The 20417-nt window shown below is 36.4% G+C and overlaps 1 protein-coding gene across 3 annotated transcripts in view; it reads left to right on the forward strand.

Moving 5' to 3' along the window:
• LOC124364652 (probable cytochrome P450 28a5) overlaps positions 1–18752 on the forward strand; it is a 79938-nt gene extending 61186 nt beyond the window's left edge. For all 3 annotated transcript variants that reach the window (XM_046820282.1, XM_046820281.1, XM_046820283.1), the window contains exons 5-10: positions 797–993; positions 4116–4234; positions 6856–7074; positions 7683–7789; positions 8783–8933; positions 17603–18752. In XM_046820282.1, coding sequence (XP_046676238.1) covers positions 797–993; positions 4116–4234; positions 6856–7074; positions 7683–7789; positions 8783–8933; positions 17603–17784 — 975 coding nt within the window. In that variant the 3' untranslated portion in view covers positions 17785–18752. The remainder of the gene's footprint in view (positions 1–796; positions 994–4115; positions 4235–6855; positions 7075–7682; positions 7790–8782; positions 8934–17602) is intronic.
• The last annotated feature ends 1665 nt before the right edge of the window (positions 18753–20417 follow it).

The following is a 20417-nucleotide window of genomic DNA, read 5'->3' on the forward strand; positions in this document are numbered from 1 at the left end:
ATCAATAATTGAAAAACTTTGAAATTTTTTGAACAAGAGTATCAATTTTTGGTAGATAATTCGCGGTTAACAAGGTGAATTTATTAATTTTTAGAAATAGTCAGTAACCATCCTTTTCTTTTAATTTCCACTCTTGGTAACTAATACTTGTGCACGCCATACAGAGTTACATTGTACAATTTGTAATTTCAATATTCTTGTGCTCTTTCAGAAGATATTGGCCAGTCAGCACTAATTCATCTAAGACAGACAACTTAATTTTTTAGTGTAGTAAAAATTTAACGACTTTAAAACTGCAATAAGAAAATCTTTAAGCTGGGAAGTTACACCATTGGAGGCCATTGCGACATGAGGGACTTCAGAATGGATTTTGTGGTGTCAAAATTGTATGTTAACGTAACTGTGGGAACTTCCTGGGTTAATGGGACAGGTAGCTGTGGTGTTATTTGACAAACTAAAGGTCTTGATATCTCAGAGGATCACTTTGTTGAGAAACAATAGGGGCTTTATAATTAGGTTTTTTTGAAATACAATGGTAAAAGATATCTAGTCATGTAGTAAGTTGAATTTTAATATAGTGTTGAATGTTAACATATTTTTACACAGCATTTTTATTTTAGTTATTTGATGTTAATAAACGTAACACTATTCTGTATATTGTACAAAATGAATAAAGGATACTTTTACTGATTGATAGGTATAGATTTACAGACTTTTGAATGGTTTTAATGGCATTTGGTTGTTAAAACAGGTTGGTTTAGAACTTATTTTATTAATAACACATCGGCACTTCTAGGCAAAGGAATTGGCAACACTGTTTACTATGGACAATGTATCCAATAGTGTGTTTGGCATGAATAGTGACTGCTTCACAGACCCCAATGCTGTGTTCCGCAAGGTTGGCTATTTGTTTACTAAGGAAACATTACAAGTCTGGTGGAAGACCACCATTCTACGTCTCATGCCAAGGCTTCGAAACTTGATCGGATTGAGGTAAGTATTTGTTGATATAGTGAAAGAAAGGTGGATGTGATTAAGTAATAATGTTCATAACCCTGACAGTGCGTAAAATTTAGTTTGCTGATGATTTATATACTTTGTTTCCTACAATAAATACTTGAACATTTTTTGCGGATAGATTTTTTAAACAAACTCAGCAATTGTCCTCATGGTACCACTTACCGAAAATTTCAGCAAAACCTCACTCAATATGACATTCAGAGCCCAAAATCCAAAATCATCCCTGTTCAAATCACCCTCTTTATATATATAAAGTAAAGTATAGATAATGTAACGAAAAGTAAAAAGTGTTATAGACTGCTAATTCATAAAACCTTTTGTAATACGCAATGTTTCTATAAAGTTAAATTGCAACAGTTAAAAGCTTATATTATATACATTAGTTACTGATAGATTTTTACGTATTGAGTGCAAAATGTTTGTAAGTAAATCTATCAACTTTTGATATTCTTCCCATGTTTTCATTATCTTATTAAATATTATGTGTTTATAAATTGACATTGTTCTTATGGAGTAAATCTCAAGGTCGTTTAACTATAGCTGAGGTAAAATCTTTAGTTAAGATCATGACCTTGAGATATAACAAAAATTAACTTTGACAAGTTTTGTAAAGAATACCTAAGAAATTAAGCTCCCAGAAAAGTTAATTGAAAATCTTTTGTAATAAAGTTGTAATTGATAAACCTTATAGCTAGACTTAAAATATATTTGTTATCACTTCTGAATGAAGAAGTAAGTAAGTAGTGTCCATTATCAATAATCATGGTTTAGTAATGATAGGCCCAGGCAAGTTGCTTTATTCATAACTATTATCCAAGGTCTTATCCCTTTAAATAAAATTGTGCCATGACTTAGGGATTAACCAATAAATTTAATATGTCAAGTTCTGTAAGTTGTTCTTATAAATAAATAAAAATACTTTTTTTATATAGACTGTCTCTCAATATACACTGACTGCTTTTCAGAGTAACTCGAGTTAGTCTTAATTCTAGTACTTATTCTATGCTTGACTTAATGTATTGAATCTATAAATAATGTATCTAAATCTAATTGGTAAAAATAAAGAAATCAACAGGCACTTACTACTACATATCACAAAATCCTTAACTTTAGATCTAAAAGTAGACGACTATGTGCTTCTAAGCTATAGGGTAGTTCTTTGTACATTTTGAGGCCAAAATAGGAAAAACTTCTCCTACCGATTGAAATGAAGTTGGCTCTCCTAGTGGCTGCTACATTGTGAGACCAGTTTTGCTTCTTTGCACAAGTTTCTCAAAAAGAAAAATAGGTTCTCCAAATGTTAGGCTCTTTTGGATCATGCAGACTATAATCACTATGCATACCTGCTCTATAGACAAAACATTAGCCGCATCTTAATGAGAGGACACGTGGTCAAATCGTCACAGACAGAATACAAAACAGATGGCTGAGTGTTGTATCCTTGAATCCTGCCAATGTCCTCTCTCAAGACGCTTTCTATAAGCAGGATAGCAATAATAAAGCACAGAGAAAATTAAAAACCACATGAGATGTAGCTTTTCGGGTTCTGACAGTAAATTTCTAAATTCATATAGGTCCCTCTACCCAATGGCGCACCCAGAAATCATCTCTGGGGTGGTGGTGTCCGAATCAGTGGAGAGTCGGTATGGAATTCCTCCAATACCAGTTTTTCTCTATATTTTTGTAATCACAATCTAAAAAACACAAAAAATATTTTTATTTTGCTCTAATACATGGGTGAGTACTAACCAAACTGTAAACAATTTTTAACAATGTAATATAGGTGTATATTTTAATGTGGTAGACATTTGAAGTATATGAGCCAAGTTTATTGTGTGAGAGAGGTCGATGGAACCCGGCTCCGCCAGGGATCTTCTTTAGAAAAAGAAACTATAACACAGTACAGAACAGTACAGAACACAGTACAGTGCTCAGAATCACTCACTACTTTGACAACTGATCACGTCGGGACTACTACAAAAGATATTTTTTGTACCGGTTACTGTACCGGTCTGTAGAGACAGTACAAGTTACAGCAAACGGATAATACCCGGTGCTGGTTACTGATACAGATACCTTTATGATACAAATACTGTACATGCTTACCGCCATTCCTGATAAGTTCTTGGACTAGTTTAGCAGTAGCAGTAGCTGGAACTTGTACCTTACCATTTAGGGAGCACTCTGTAACATATGATATAATATATGAGTCTAAATCAGGGTGAGTACATATTGACTTGGTTACTGAAGTACTGGGTACAGGTAGAAGCCAGTAGAAATAGTAAGAATTAACCTTAATTTTGTGATTGAAGCGTTTGATTGTGATTTATTTGAAAGTTCCAACATTAATGTAATTTTTACTCGAAAATAGACTACTTATAATCGTTCGCCTAAGCGATTTTTGTGATTGTCGGTGATTGATTGATTTGTCAAGAGTCAGTGTAAATAGATCACATCATTGGACGATTTTGGTAGTAAATTGATGTTTGTATCTCCCAAAACCATAACTGAGTTCACTTCAAGGGTGTGCCACCCTCTGTGTCCTTTGACTGGAGAGGCTGGTTCAGAGTTGCCTCCTCCTTCTTCCTATGGGGCATGACTTGGGATTAGTGCCCTAAATGTTTCCTCATCAATTTCAATAGGTGGCCCCTACTCCCAACCTTACCCATCCAAAATATCCTGTCACTCCGGTGGCAGCGCAAAGTTCCCTATAGGGCTAGGTGCAATTTTCTAAGCTTCTTGTCCTAAAAGAAGCCTAAGCCCGGACCCTCCATTCGTCCCCCCCCAATGTCTTGATGCTGATGACACGGATGCATTCAACACATAGACTACATAACTGTTACTTGTTTTTTTAACATCTAATAAACCCAATAAAATTTGGTTCAACATTTATAAACTCGATAATGTATTCTTCTACAGTAGCATCACTAAGTCAAAATGCGCATAAATATGGGACTAAAAACTTACTTTTAATAATTCACAAACTAATGGCATGTCAAACATCACCTTACAGAAACAAATGAAACAATTTGCAACAAATAAAAATTATATTTGTACCTTTTGTGCAAATGTATCTGGAATAATGTATGTTGCAGGTTTGTACCAACTGTAGTTAATGATTATATAGAATCAGTTGTGAAAGAAATGGTCCAATACAGGCTGAAAAACAATGTAAACAGAAATGATCTATTTCAGTACTTCATGAAGAAATCAGGTTTGTTGAAATACTACTACCTCTGTAAATAGATTGTTTTGTTAAATGATACTTTTGTAAGGGTAAATATTACATGGTAATTGGTCATACATGGTCACATTGAAAACACATTGTTGTACAACACAATGTTCAGAACAATGCAATGCTTCAGTTTGTCCACGCTTTCTAAAAGAAGTAATAAATTAAATTAAATACATTTTGGAATACTGATAAAAAGTTCCATAATATTAAAAATCATTGTTTCATTTATTACTAATATCAAAAGGCCATCTACTTCATAAAATAGATGATACAAGACGAAAAAGCCAATTTGTCTTTTGAATATAGTATACTGCAGGATCTATTTAGCAGGGTATTCCATAATTTTGACCCAAGAGATAATGTTGTCAATGAATATTGTTAGGAAGTCAGCTTTTTGGTTACAATACTGTATGCAACCCTCGTGTTTTATTGGTGGATGTTTTGATGTGTTATTTTGTTTGATGTGGCCATATAACGCAACAGTTTAAACACAATTAAACAAGAGTTATATCATATTTCATAATAAAGTTCTTTAAATTTTTGTTTACATGAATCTTTTTAACCAGTACCAGATGTATAATGTAGGTACTATTTCATTTTTCTGTTACTGTACAATCTTCAATTATGCAAGAAAACTTGATACATCATTACTGCACGTATTAAACTGATTTTTTAAGTAACTACCATTTTTTGTCGTGTCAGGAGGATGGCCAGCAAGGAGTCAGAAGAAAATCTTAAATAAGAGCATAGGTCGAGTAGTACATCAAATTAAAGGTCTTTATTATTATAGTACAATACCACAAATACAACCTCAAAGGGTTCACTGTATAACAAATTATGCTGGTTTAAAGTTTGAAATATTTACAATGTAGGTCCTGTTCTAGAGGGTTTAATACTCTTGTCTTGGCTCAAATTGTGAAATTTAAACTTAGTAAATGAATACTGGACTTAAGAAAATGTTTTTAAGGTAGTTAGTGACTTCAGATCCAATGGAGGATGGTCTACAAGGAGTTTAGCAAAAAATGTACATCTTGAGCTATGCTTACGTGCTTTTACCAAACTCCTTATAGACCATACTCCATTTGATATATGGTAGTCATTAACTACCTTAAAAACTATTTCTTAAGTCCAGCATTATCTAATAAAAAAATTAGATAAGCATCAGAGTGGTTTAAAAAATCTAATTATTAATCAATAATAGTAAAACTGAACATATACATAACTGTTATTTAATCCATCAATATATTAATAGCCTAATAACTAATCTGTTAAAGTATTGGGAATATATTTAGACAGCAAATTAAGTGTGTTATTGTAATGTACAAATTTATATTTTTGTATATTACTATTTTTGTATTCTAAATACAGTATTTGATTATGATTTAAAATTGTTTTTGAATGCCCTCACTAGTGTGAACATGTTCATGATATAGTCTGTTATTGCTACTAGTTGCTTTATATATGTTGGATTGTGATATTTATTAGTTTAATATCCTTACTAGTATAAAGATATTGTAGACATACTACTAAAAGACTGTAGTAAAATAAAATAGTATTCTGACTTAGTCTATTGCATGAATAATTTTATGCTCAACTGTAATAAAATAGTATTGATTATTGAAATCGACAATTAAGGCAGCTCTAAATAAATTAATGTAAACGTGTTTCATCAACTCAGTTGTTTATGGAATCAGATCATCTGACGATCCTTCCATTATATACCTGTATATTAGAAATGTAATGGTGTACACCTACAGTCACAGAAAGGCGGTATTCAATCGAACCACTCACAACTACTCTATCGGAGCCCCTGTGAGGGGTGGCGTGCTGGACCATGTCATTAGGATGAATGTGAACCTGACGAACTCATACTAGTGGTGAATACATTTTACAGGCGTATGTTTCCCCTGATGAACGACTTGTGGGCCAAACCGCCCTGTTAGTTCAAATGGCTGATTATTACCTGGCTGTGATGGGGTCGGTTCTGTTAAACTTTGAATCAATCCTAATTACAATCCTCAATTACATTTCACTGTAACTACTTTCAGCTGCCTTGCCATTGTGTCAGCATTTAATATCTGTGCAAGCGCTAGCTCAGCTATTTCTTTCTTTTATTCATAACTATTATGTTATTTTGTGCAACTTGATTCATCAGTTAAATTATGTTTGTTATATAGATATATAAATACTGAGTTTAGTTCCAGTTCACCTCTTAGTGCAGTGTCTGGAATTTGATGCTGTCACACACCTGACTCTTGGAATCTGGAGCCATTTTCATCTGAAAAGATCCCACAAAAGTCGGCGGCAAAGAAGCTCAAAAATGAACTCTTTACATCGTTAGAATAAAAAATTAGCAAGTTCCTAGTTAAATCGCACAATTTAGATTGTACAGACAATTTTTCATAGTTGCGGGAGCATTCTTCAAAGAACCGAATAGTGCAAGTAAAAGTATTAAACTACTTTTAGTTATAACAATGCTCACGCTTAAAATCATAGTTATGAGACTATAAACTTTGAAGCACCACACCTTCTTATCCTCTCAGTGTTTGTACAAAAGAATGGTAGATTAAACAACCAACAATTTCCAATTTGGTTTCCAGGGGATGATTATAAAGAAATGATGTTCTACTCAATGACATTTTACCTGGAAGCATCAGAAACTTCATCAATGCTTGCAAGTCATACACTGTACGAGTTAGCTATGAATTCTCACGTACAGGACAGACTGTTCGAGGAACTTCATGGAGCTTTTGGCGATAAGGAAGATATCGACTATGAAACTCTCAACAATTTGTCATATCTGGATAAAGTTCTTCTAGGTAACTATAAAGTGTTATTCAAGTCAGATATTGTTCTTTTATTTAAAAACTAATGGAAGTGGGGTAACAAAGATATCAATACAAACATAGTCATATAATAGTACTTAGCCTTTCAATGCTAAGTTTCCTTATTATAAATTAAATGCCAACGTTTTGTTGAATTGCTAGTACAATTTTGATCTCTTTAGGATGAGCCTGTATTTGTATTTTTATAACTACAATGGAAGACATCAAAAGTTACAGTTAGAAAAATATTTTAGTGCTTGATTTACTGCAAAAAGTTGACTCATCCTAAAGATGTCCATTATAAAATGGATGGAGCGTTGGAATCTACTTTAAAACAAATGCAGCTTGAACTCTAAATGTACTTATAATAAAAGTTGTAAGAGTGTAACTAAATCTCTATTCATTATAACCTTATACAGTACTGTCTGTGGCACATGTGCTTCCCACTACGCTGCTTAAATTTACCTAGAATTCTGTTGCATTTCTTGTCAAGGTGTAACCTAATCTATGTTCTAGTGTACCTAATGTAAACCATTGACAGTAAATTTGTTGTTTATCGTGCTCTATGTTAAATCTTACAATAAATTATTTCTGTCCAACAGAGAGTCACAGAAAATATCCAGCTATATTTAACTTGATTCGTGTATGTACTAGAACAATTGATCTTGATATTAACGGAAAAACACTGACAGTGGAAAATGGAACTCCGGTACGTATGAGATAGTAATAGTATAATAAATTCTTTGTTTAAAGTTTATTATTGACGATGGATGGTTTGAAAGGATAGTAATATCTGCCATTGTTATGTGTTACAAAAAGTATAACTCTACATTTCGAGGATTGATTATATGAAGTGAGATTAAGCTAACGTAATACTTTCAGTGGAGAATTCTTGAAATGCAAACTTATTGAAGCTTTTGAACACAAAACTAGCAGACAAACTGCTAAGTCAATCGTATTTTGAGGTTAGGTCACTTTGGCTACTAATATTAAAGGATTAAATAGAAAACCTAAAATAATTTAACAATCAGACAATTATAGCATATTATATTACGTAATAAACAAAATAGATGTGCATGAAATCCAATACCCTGTCATAACAGGAAAGAAAACTTTCATCTTAACAAATGAAATTGATGAAGAAGAAATAATATATAAATTGCCAACGCCCTCAACTACAGGTTAACCAGAGCGTTTGAAGCGATCACTTAAGTTTCCTGTAAAATCCTGTAAACTAATGTGGTAGATAAAGAAGCCTTTTTTATCTTTGTTAAAATGAGCATTAAATTAGATTTGTTTTGTTAAATTGATTTTGTTGTAAGCACTCTTTCACCTAGTTTCAAGATACAACACCCTGCATACCAAGGTACTAAATAGTGTTGTACTTCAGGATGGTCTGCAAGGGTGTAGATTATAATTTATTACACCCTTATTAAATAGCATAAGTTCATTTTCATAGTATTGATAGATTCCTTAAAATTTATTATACACTTATTAAATATCATACGTTCATTTTCAAGTTATTGGTAGATTCCTTAAATGATAAGCTTTTAGATAATATTAATATTAGTATTGTAATATTTACTTAATTAAAAATAAAAATAATTTTTTGTCAACTGGGGCCAAGGTACAACGTTCTCCCCTACATCTATTTATGGCATAACACATACAGAAGGCGTAATACTCTGTGTGGTCTATGTAGATGGTAATTCCTGTGTTATCTCTACAACGTGATGCCAAGTATTATCCGGAACCGGATGTGTTTGACCCGGAGAGGTTCAGTGACGAAGTCAAGCAGACGAGACCCCAGTACACATACTTGCCGTTTGGAGAGGGGCCAAGAATTTGTCCTGGTATGTATCTACTTGTGTAATTACATAGAAACACGGTGTTACTTGGAGTAACTACCAGTTTAGTTCTTAAACTACATGATGGTTACGCCTTGAAACCCGTTTAAAATGTGATTACAGGCGATGACTTAAAAAAACTCACAATGTACAGACCATAATCTGCCACAATAACAAAATATTCTATAGCTCATTGCTCAGATATTCGTAGTTTGCATGGAATGTAGGACTTTTAGGTAGGTTTCATAGAATTCTGCCTATTGTAAACGGCTTCACAACGGGATTTCCTAGAAATGTTTGGAATTTTATCTGAATCCATATTCGGAAACCCAAAACCCTCCCAGAAATTTAAAACTATCATAATCAGATCATATGTATGTACATGCATATATAAAGTGATCGTTCTCGCTTGTGTGTAATAGATCTCGTTGTTCAAAGTACTGTAGGAACTGTTATAAAAATTGCAAAATAGTTCTCATCTTGTTTTATACTGTTTTGTTTGTTATTCGGCTTAAAAAATGTTCTACGCCATTTTGTTCATATTAAAGCAAATCATACAATTAGTTTTTCATTGATTTATTATTTGCAATAAGCTATTTACAAAGCTTGGTATTTATAGCTTTACCTAGTTCTACAGATAATTTTTTTATACAAAATAAAAAACGGCGGTTAACAGCTAAAAGGCCACTTGCTCGACTTCAGACTTTTATTGAACAATTTTTCTTTGAAATCATTAGTAGTGTCACTCTTTTGTAAACACCCTGTAAATGGGCTGTTACAAAATAATGATAGCGCACGTTAACTGCCGTAATTGTTAAATTACTCAAACTAAACTTGGTAGGCACACAGGTTGGATGATTTCGTTAGCACTATTAGTCTTACCACTAATCAAGATAGTGGCCATTTTCATTCGATCAGAAATTTTAACTCAACCAATGCCCAACATACACGTAAATCGTGCATTTTTCTATATACTAGGTAATTATAAACTACTTTTATTTTTTAACTTTTTTCGATTTCTTTTAAGGTTTAAAGATGGCATACATAAAAAGTTTGGAATATGATTGGTTATATATAAGTTATTATGCATTGTAACCGAAACAAAGCTGCGTTTTTAAATTCTGACATCAATTATAATATTTGTTTTAAGTGTGTTTTTTTTTAATTTTCGTAAGATTTCTAGATAGCGAGCAAACAAGTTTCAAGTAGGCTACAGTAGTTCTTGTTTTTTTTTTTTTTTTTTTCCTTCTGAGGGAAGAGGACACTTTGTCCCCGCACTTAGTTCTAAAAGGACCTTTGCGCCTCCCTTACTTTAATTTGTGCCCTCAAAAACCGAGGCTTTTGCAAAACCCAATCAGATTTAAGGGCTCCTGTTCTCTGATGTCCTTGGGGCTGAGGAGATATGCTCCCAAGTATCTTTTCCTAGTCTCTACGATGGCAGGACAATCCAACCAAATGTGCTCTGCTGACTCCTCCTCTTCTCCACAGAGTCTACATTCGCTGCTCCGACTAAGGCCTACCTTCAAAAGGTGCTTCCTCAGAGGGCCATGTCCTGTCAACATTCCCAATATCAGTCTTATATCCTCCTTATTCTGGTCTAGGAGAGCTGTCCACCCTTTTGCATAAGGAGAGATAAACATTTTAGATATTCTTAAACCCGAGGCTCTGCTCCAATTCTTGTATCTTGTCCTCTTTTCCCAATCGTTAACCAGAGCTTTAATGTTGGAGAAGGCTATCCCACAACCTGGCTCAGGCCCCACCAATGTGGATCTGCTCCCTTTTTGGCGAGGATGTCCGCTTTTTCATTCCCATGAATTCCTTCATGACCCGGCACCCAACCGAGTGTTACTCTGTTATTTGTTGCTAGCTCTGCTAGAGCATTTCTGCATTCCCAGACCGCTCTCGAATCAATCGAACAGGTATCCAGTGCCTTCAGTGCAGCCTGACTATCAGAGAGTATTAGGTATGATAATCCTTTTGTCCTCAACTGTGTGAGTCTTCTGGAACACGAATCTATTGCCACGACCTCCGCCTGAAAAACTGAGGCATGTCTTCCTAGGGGCACAGCCATGTCAACTCCAGGTCCATGTATTCCATATCCTGCCCTAGAGTCTAGGAGTGAACCATCAGTGAAAAACTTCAGGACTCCTTTTTTAGGGTAGGCCTCCCTTTTAATCCATTCCTCCCTATTTCCGATAGAGACCGTATATGGGTTTTCAAAGGAGTATTTCTTAACCATAGTATCAGATACTTTGGTTAGCATTTCAGCCTCAGGAAAATTTTCCAATATCTTCATGTGGCCTTCTAGGGAGGTAGCATTTCATTGCCTTTGTTCCTAGTAGCTTCATTGCGCTCATCGCAGCTGTTCTCATCACTTCCTGGCCAAGAGGAGTGTAACCCAGAACCGCTTCCATTGCAAGTGTTGGGCAGGAGCTCATTGCTCCCGTGATGCTTAAGCAAGCTAACCTTTGAAGACTCTGTAGCCTTTTTGCAGCTGTTGTTTGTTCGACCTTCGGCCACCACACTAGAGCAGCATATGTGACCATTGGTTTTACTATGGTTTCGTAAATCCAATTTATCATTTTGGGTTTAAGTCCCCATTTAAATCCAAAGAGTCTCTTACAGGCCCCGAGGGCCATTATTGCTTTGGATGTCTTGTTTCTAATATGGGAGTTCCAAGTGAGCTTCTCATCCAGGATTAAACCCAGATACTTCACTTCCTTTGTTTGGTTAATGCTGATTCCCTCCAGGACCGGTTTTGCTAGCTGGAATTTCTTTTTCCTGGTAAAGGTAATCATATTAGTTTTTGATGGGTTGATCCGCAGACCTTCCCCATGACACCAGTTGCTTATGAAGTTCAGTTATGTTTGTATTAGGCGTTCCAGCCTGCCTATGTTTTTCCCTTTAATCATAAGCACTAGGTCGTCCGCATAACATAGTAGCCTTATTCCCCTCTTCTCTGCTTTTCTTAGGAGATCATCCACTACCATCGCCCACAGGAGAGGAGATAAGACTCCCCCTGGGGGCAGCCTCTTTGGGCCGTGATCGCAGCCGATTCGTCCCCGTACTTGGCTTTCACCTATCTGCTTTTTAGGAGGGCTACTATCCATTTGACTACGTCTGGGGAAACTCCAAAACGTTCCATCACAGTCTTCATGGATTGATATGCTACTCGGTCGAAAGCTCCTTCAATGTCCATAAAGACGCTGACTAGGGCTCCCTTTTTTTCTAAGGTATTCTCCACCTCTCTCACTAAACTGTGGAGAGCAGTGGTGGTTGATTTTCCTTCTATGTATGCGTGTTGTGTGGGACTAAGTGGGTGTTCCAGTAATATTACGTCCCTTATGTGTCTATTTATTATTTTTTCCATAGTTTTCACCATGAAGGAGGTTAGGCTTATGGGTCTGTACGAACTGGGTTTTGTTGGATCCCTGTCATTTTTTCGCAAGAACACCACTAGTGCTATCCTCCAGTTCTTTGGTATATATCCTAAGGCGAAACTGCTTCTGAATAGAATGCTAAGGGTATTTAATAAAATATCCAGCCCCTCTTGAAGGGCTGGAAAAACTCCATCCGCCCCAGGAGATTTAAATGGCTTAAACGATCTTATCGCCCATTTAATTCTTTCGTGTGTGAATAGTCTGTTAGACAACTGTCTGGCTTTTGCCACCTCCCGACTGGATCCCCCCCCATATAGAGAATAAGTATCCTCATTACGAGTTAGCTGACCCCCCGGGAAGTGTGTCTCCAGAAGTAGTTCTAAGGTCTCCTTCCTGTTCATTGTTAGGTCTCCATTGTCCTTTACTAGAGTCCCCATTGGATTAGTATGCTCCGTTTGGAGAGTTTTTTGAAGCCTGGATGCCTCGGGAAGGCTGTTAATATTTTTACAGAAATTCCTCCAGGTTCTTCTTTTATTCGTTCTAAGTTCTTTTTTATATTCATTTTGGGCCTGTAGATAAGGGAGACAATCGTCTGTCCTTTTAGCCCATTTTAATAGTTTCCTCGTTTTGTTTCTTAATGTTTCCAACCTCCCAGTCCACCACGGCACATCCCTCTTCAACCGGTTTTGCCTGGGAGGACAGTTTTTCTCGTAGGCCTTTATTATAGCTTGCTCTACTATTTGTGCTGACCTTTCTAATTCAAATTCATTTTTCTGAAAGGGTCCTATTTCTTCCAACTCTTCTGCTAGGGACTCTCTGTAACCTCTCCAGTTGGTAGATTTAGGAACCCTGTGGGTCACGTATCTTTCCCCTATCTCCTCTATGTCGAACCTAATTGGACAGTGGTCCGATAGTGAGGCCTCCTTGGAGACGTGCCACCTTACAATATTTATGTTTTTGAGTCCTGTAGATAGGGTTATATCTAGGACTTCTTTCCTATTTCTAGTTATAAAGGTTGGGCTTGACCCTCTATTCTCTAACACTAGGTCATTGCTGAACATAAACTGTAGAAGTTCCTCACCTCTCTTGTTTATGTTTGTGTTTCCCCAATACGTATGGTGAGCATTGCAGTCGCAGCTGAAAATGAGGGCCGAGCCTCTGTCTCTGCAGCTCTGCAATAGTCTTTCTATTTCTTTCGGTGGGCAGCTTGTTGACGGGTTGGGGAAGTAGGCTGAGGCTATAGTAACCTCTCTGTCCCCTTGCAGTGAAGCCACCTTCACTGTAGCCGCCACCAGATCTCTTGTTATTAGATCTGTAATCGGAAAGGCTGTTATTAGTTTTGAAGTTAGAATACAAGTTCTTGAGTTTTCAATTGTTCGATCATAAATGAGATTACCTACCTGAGTTGTCAGTCCTCTGATGCAACCTCTATTGATCCAAGGCTCCTGGATTAGGGCGATATCCAGGCCTGTTGAGATAAACCTTCTTCCCAAGATGTCAGTTGCGCCCTTTGCATGGTGTAGGTTTATCTGTATTAGGCGCATACTTACGCCTTTTTCCCACCTCCCCCAGGTGGTCCATCCCCATCTCTTCTTTTGGATTGCTTGGAGACTTTGTCCCCTTTTCTTCCTCGAGCCGAGACGGATGGTCCTTTGAGAGAAGGTCCTCTCTTCAAGAAGAGAGAACAGGTTGGTCTTTCATGTTCGACCGCTGCACTGGCTTGTGGAGTAGACCTTTCTGGTAAGGTATGTACAGATTGCTCTGACACCTTCGTGGCCTCCTCCACTTCCATCTCTTCAGCGGTGCTTTTTCCTGTGGTGACCGTCTCAGATTTCTCTGAAGTCCCCTCTTCCCTTGTGGGTTGTTCTGTGTTTCCTTGGTGTTTCTTTTTCAGTCTAAGCTGAACTTTTCCAAACTTGTAGCCGATCTATGGACCTTCCTTCTCAAGCTTGTTCGCTGTAGCGCAGTCGACTGCCAGGGTGAGTAGGACAGACTTCCCCTCGTCGCTTCGCCGCAGAACGTTCCATTCTCCGACAGATAGCTCTTTGTTTTGTCCTTTTAGGAGCTTCATCATCTTGTCGGTAGTATCGTGTGTACTATCAGGAAGATAGACAGTCGCAATTCTCGCACGAGGGAATTTCTTCCTCTGGTACAATCCTTAGACTGGCCTCTTCCCAAGGCTTGAGGGAGTCTTGCTTTCCTTTAAGCCATTCAGCTGTTTCGGTATTTTCGCAGGTGAAGATTAGAACCCCTTGTCTCCTGTTGATACCGTAGAATCTTGGAGAGTAGGGACCCTCCTGTTCTTCCACGATAGCTTCCAGGATGAAGCTCTGGATCTTCTCCATCTGTTCTGTTGTGAGTAGGGTCTCGGGAAAGTTGGAGTGCAAAACCCCCACCCTTATACCAGCTACCGCTTGTTTGTAGGAAGGTTTCTGGGGTTTTCCAGATTGCTCCTTGTGTTCCCCTTGATTTCCTTCGTTCTTTATTTTCTTCCTCTGATGGGCCTCCGGAGTGGATCCATCAGAGTGAGGTCTTTTCGGTTTCTTTCCCTCCTTTTTTTGTTTAATTTTTTATTTCTTTCTTCTGGGATTGGTTTTAAGGCCAATTCCCTGGCTTCTTTTTGGGAGTACCCCCTTTTTCGAAACCAGACCATGCGTTTCCTAGCGGCTCCACATAGCTTAGGCAGTACTGGGAGCTGTCTCTCGACTTTTGCTCCCTCTTCCTTCTGGTGATCGCCCTCCAATATAGCATCTTCTTCATCAGTTTCGACTCTGACCGAGTCGGAGGCTTATGGACTTCTACTAGGAAGTCCGCCTGTTTTTTGGGTTTGTTCAGGATTGCTAGGGTCAGAGCCCATCATCAATCCCTCTGTGTTTCGTGAATTTTCATTCACTTTTTGAGTGCTACAAGAGCTCTCTGGTTTTGTTTGATTGTCTTTAAATTCTGTACTCATTGTGTTCCCACGAGTAGCGGAGATCTAAAGGTCACCCCAAGCATTGTCCCGCTCTACTTGGGGAAGGCTAGGTTTAAACTGGAGGCCGCCAGGTATCCAGAGTTTGCATATTTACGACCAAGCTCTCCCTTGATCACGCAGCCCTCGGCATATGCTGTTCCACCTTGGCTTGGATACAGAAGGAAACTAGAATTAGAATAGTTTAAGATAGATTGTTGGGAAGATTACCCGACAGGTGAGAGTAGTAGGAAAAGAAAATTAAAAATTGTGGGATAGTTTATAGAAAGCCCGCCAGATCAGCTCAGCCTGATCGGAATTGTAAAAAGAAGACAAGAGTTGGATCAGGCAGTTCCCAGGTGCACGCGCACGAAAAGTACAGCACTTAAGAAGAGAGTAGGTGGCTGTGCGTGTGCTTCGTGGACACTCTGGCTTGGCACATGTGTTGGGGTATGAAGACCCCGCCACTTCGCACCCAGTAAGTTCTTGTTAGATTTATAATAAACGTGGCGCAGAGACAATAGTTTTAGATAGCGCGGATGAGTTTGTTAGCCGGTCTTAACCAATAAATCGTTTGAAGACGGCGGTCATTCGAATTAAAGCAAAATTTCATAACATAAGTCAAAATTGATACTTTTCTTCAAATAGTCAAGCAACTGCAAGCAGCAACATATAAGTTATTAAAGTTTCAAGATGGTAAAAGGTGTAAGGACAGACATAATTTGTAATTGATTGTAACTAAATCAAGACCTTGATGTTATAAACATATTTATGTGCGTATAACATTTTTTGTCTAAGGTTTCATAATTATGGAGGTTCTAAATGTTTGAAAGTGTTACGATTATATTGACATACCAACATTGAGAGTTAAGGGTACAAATACACAGTTAATGACGCTACACATATTTGTATGTATCTTAGTTAAATATTAATACAATCATAATTATTGTTCTATTTTTGCTAGCGGCTTTATTATGTAAGATACTACGCATAGATGTGTTTGAAATATTTATCCACTTTTGTTTTCATTCTTAGGTATCATAATATATGTAATTATTAATTAATTACTATACACAGCAATTTTAATTCAATTAAAGTGCAATTGTAATGAAGAAATTAAATTTAACATTAATGTCAATTGAGAAAACTTGGAATATTTTATGTTCAGTTAAGAAAACCAAGGATACACAGTTCATGCAATTCTTCTTGTTTTGAATATAAAATTTATTCACACACAAAAATTGAATAACATGTCTGGCTATCTTCAAAAATTAAATTTTCTTCGTGTAATAAAATGTAACTAAGAATTCTTAAAAATACGTTTTAATCTTCTTTGCAAATCTTGATAAACTGTAATTACTATATAACTTCACTTAAAAAAATTAATATTAAAATTAAATACTTGTAAAAATTGCAACAAATATTAAACTTGATACAAATATAAGGTTTACTCAAAAGGTCAAAATGTGCAAGTCAAGAAATCCTAAAAGTTAAAAATTACTCCAAAAGTCTCATGAAACTAAAGAGTACGTTACACATTGGCCATGACTTTAAAAAAGAAAACTTTAAGATCAACAATTTTCCAAATTATCAGGACAATATATATTTACTATAGACACTGCAAATATTACAGTCAAATTATTTAATGGAATCAGACGACGACTTGATAACAATTGTAGTTGCGGCCCAAACGAGTTGCGCACTTTTTAAGAGAAAGGCAGACGCTTCACTGGTCTATCGTACACGGAGACAGTTCATCAGTTTGTGCCATGAGCGAGTATCGGGCGTCTTCAGTTTGTGGCATGAGCGAGCGAGTATCGGGTGTCCTCAGGTTGTGCCATGAGCGAGTATCGGGCGTCATCAGTTTGTGCCATGAGCGAGTATCGGGCGTCATCAGTTTGTGCCAAGTGCGAGTATCAGGCGTCATCAGGTTGTGCCATGAGCGAGTATCGGGCGTCATCAGTTTGTGCCATGAGCGAGTATCGGGCGCCATCAGTTTGTGCCAAGTGCGAGTATCAGGCGTCATCAGGTTGTGCCATGAGCGAGTATCGGGCGTCATCAGTTTTTGCCAAGTGCGAGTATCAGGCGTCATCAGGTTGTGCCATGAGCGAGTATCGGGCGTCCTTAGGTTGTACCATGAGCGAGTATCGGGCGTCATCAGTTTGTACCATGAGCGAGTATCGGGCGAATGAGAATAGGGAGGGACAGGCCGTCCGTAGCCATCGTTATCTACATGTCCATGTCAATCATATGTCACTCCACTGCCGATAAATCGGCAAAGCTACATTCTATTAATGTTAGTAGCACAGATAAACTGAATTGATTTGCATTTTTTTCTATTCCAGGTATGAGGTTTGCGCTGACACAGATAAAGCTGTTTATTGCCCACGTTGTGTACAACTACAGGGTACTGCGCTGCGAGAAAACACCCGAGAAGTTGACTTTCGCAAAGGGAGCTTCCCTGGTAATCGCTAATGAAAAAGAGTGGATTCGAATTGAAAAGAGGAGACGGGATTTATTGAAATAAAACAAAAATGTATTGGTTTTACAAACTGTTGTATTGGTTGTGGTTGGAATGCTAAGATACAATGTAAGGATGGAAACCTTGTTTGCAGTTTACAAGGTGGTTTCTGTCAGAAACATTACACATACAGAAATACTGTCCAGTGCTACTCAGGTTTTGTATCTTTTCTTAATAGTTCTTAAGATTTAGCAATTCGGCAGAAATGTCATTCGTTTTAATAAGAATTTGTTTGAGCTCATCCTATTCCTTTTTATATTGGAAGATTTTTGGGATTACTAATTCTGGTAATCAGTAAAACGGAAACATTTTTGCAAAATGTTTTGATCAGATTAACTGAATATGGATGGACTGTCCATTCGACTATTTACTGTTTGCCCTAGTTCGAGAAGTAGAGGTCCCTTATTTTATCCATTGATAATGCAAACCCTCTTGGTTGTACTGAAGTAGTTGGAAACCGTTATTAAAACACATGCATGATATAAACTAATAAAAAATACACCATAATATCGAATATGGGTTAAAATGTATTACCCCAAGAGATCTTCATTCGCACTAGTGCTGCTACCTCTCTGACCTTGCAATAGAGTTGGGATCATATGTTTACAGTAGACCTGACAGAAGTAAGGAATAGGCCCGGAGTATTTTTGTAACGTTTAAAATGTTTCATAATGATAATCATCCAAAAAGTGTATTTCTTCGTGTTCACTGGTATACGGTATTATTCTAAAATAGACTATAGCAGGTTATTATTAAATTAAAGTGATTATATAGATGTGTAGTAAACATGCAATTAGACGTAAAATTATTATATTAATATGATTGTATTATAATTTACGAATGATAGATTTTATTGTTTATACGAGAGAGTACAACAATAAAAAGTACAATGAGTGTATTAATTTATGATATTTCCCAGATAAGTTTACTTGAGAATGTTTTGCTATTATTGTTAATATTAGTATTATGATTTATTGTTGTTTTGTTTATTTAACCCTTATAGCGCCAAGAGCATATACATAGGCTCAACTTGTTAAGTCATAAAACACCAAGAGCCTTTATTTAGGCTCTCAACATTTTCATGCAGTACACAACCATTCATTGACTAATATCAATAAAATTAGTAGTACTGATTAATGCATTTTATGTAAAATGTACTATAGCAAGTAGCACTGCATAGACATTCATATAATACTCAAACAAAATAACAATACACACTAAAATGTTTTATCTAAAGACACATGCGTTTCTATGGTAAAAGTCAGTTTTGTACTTTGTTTACTAATAAATATATAAATGGTTAGTATTATTTTACCGAGTTTTCACAGGAATTTCTCAGTTAAATATATTACACTATAATACAGAGGTTTGTTGGGTAAATTATTTTTTCAGGCATTTATTGAGCTCTTAATTTACACACAAAAATGGCAAAAGTATCTAACGATTAAAAGGTATACAATTTTGACAGATCAACATTTCATAAATTCCATAACCTGTAATTGTTCTCCTATCAATAACGAAAAAATGAGGTCAACATCAGTTTATCATAAAATTTAGCGAAATGATAACGATTTATATCTGTGTATCATAATTCGTAAAATTGCATTGGCGCCACAGCGACATACCGCGCGGCTTAGGCCGCGGCGCCCGGCGGGACAACCCGCACCAGTAATTCTTGCGTTACGTGACGCGACCTGCCCAATATGCTTGGCGCTCAAAGGGTAAAATCACCTCTTATGTTTTGCATATCACTATAGGTTATATGAACCATCCGATTTTAATTCACGTAACTTTAATTTCATTTATATACTAGTATATGTATACGATTTATCTGAACCCTCCATCTGTACACTCCTGTAAGAATGTTATAATCTGTTTTTTTACATTTCATTATACCTCACTTTAGGCTGATATATATTCTTTCATTTATTAAACAGTTAATTCATGTATTTCATACATTACAATTATACACGAAAGAATAAAGATTCGGTTCAAAAGTTTGTTATTTTTACGGACAGGTTTATGTAGCTACTTATTTATAAACCAAGATTAATTTACTAACATAACTGAAACTTGTTTTATGGTATTTCTATAAAAATAAAAATCCATACATTAATTAAATTTGTATATGAAACACAATAGAATATGTTATGCCAAAAATGTAGGTACTGATCACTTTCCAGTAATTCTTTACGTCATTGCTCCCTCCACTCAGAGGACAGCTGTTTTCTTCCCAAAAGGCGAAAAACATTTTTATACGATAATTCTGCTTTTTTTATTGGTTTACATACGGGAAGGTTGCGTTTTGAGCGTTAAAGAAATTCTTTACACTGATTTGCATTCCAGATGATGCCAATCTTCCCTAATTACAATGTTTGGCAAGAGTTTTAAAAAAATCCACTTCTGGTGTTCGTGGAATTTTATTTCAACTTTGAATTGGCCATTGATAGCAATACCGAAGCGTTATTGGTACTTGCTTTATCGAACATAGTTACCAGAAGTGCGTGTGCCATTTCTGGGTAGTCCCTATATGCTGTATTAGTACTGCAAACTTTGCCAAAGGTACTAGTTCTGTCTTCGGTATTTTATAAGTAAGAACTTCAGTTTACTTGTTTCTAGATAAATTTTGTCGTCCCTAT

Source organism: Homalodisca vitripennis, chromosome 6, assembly GCF_021130785.1.
Source record: "Homalodisca vitripennis isolate AUS2020 chromosome 6, UT_GWSS_2.1, whole genome shotgun sequence".
NCBI lineage: Eukaryota > Metazoa > Arthropoda > Insecta > Hemiptera > Cicadellidae > Homalodisca > Homalodisca vitripennis.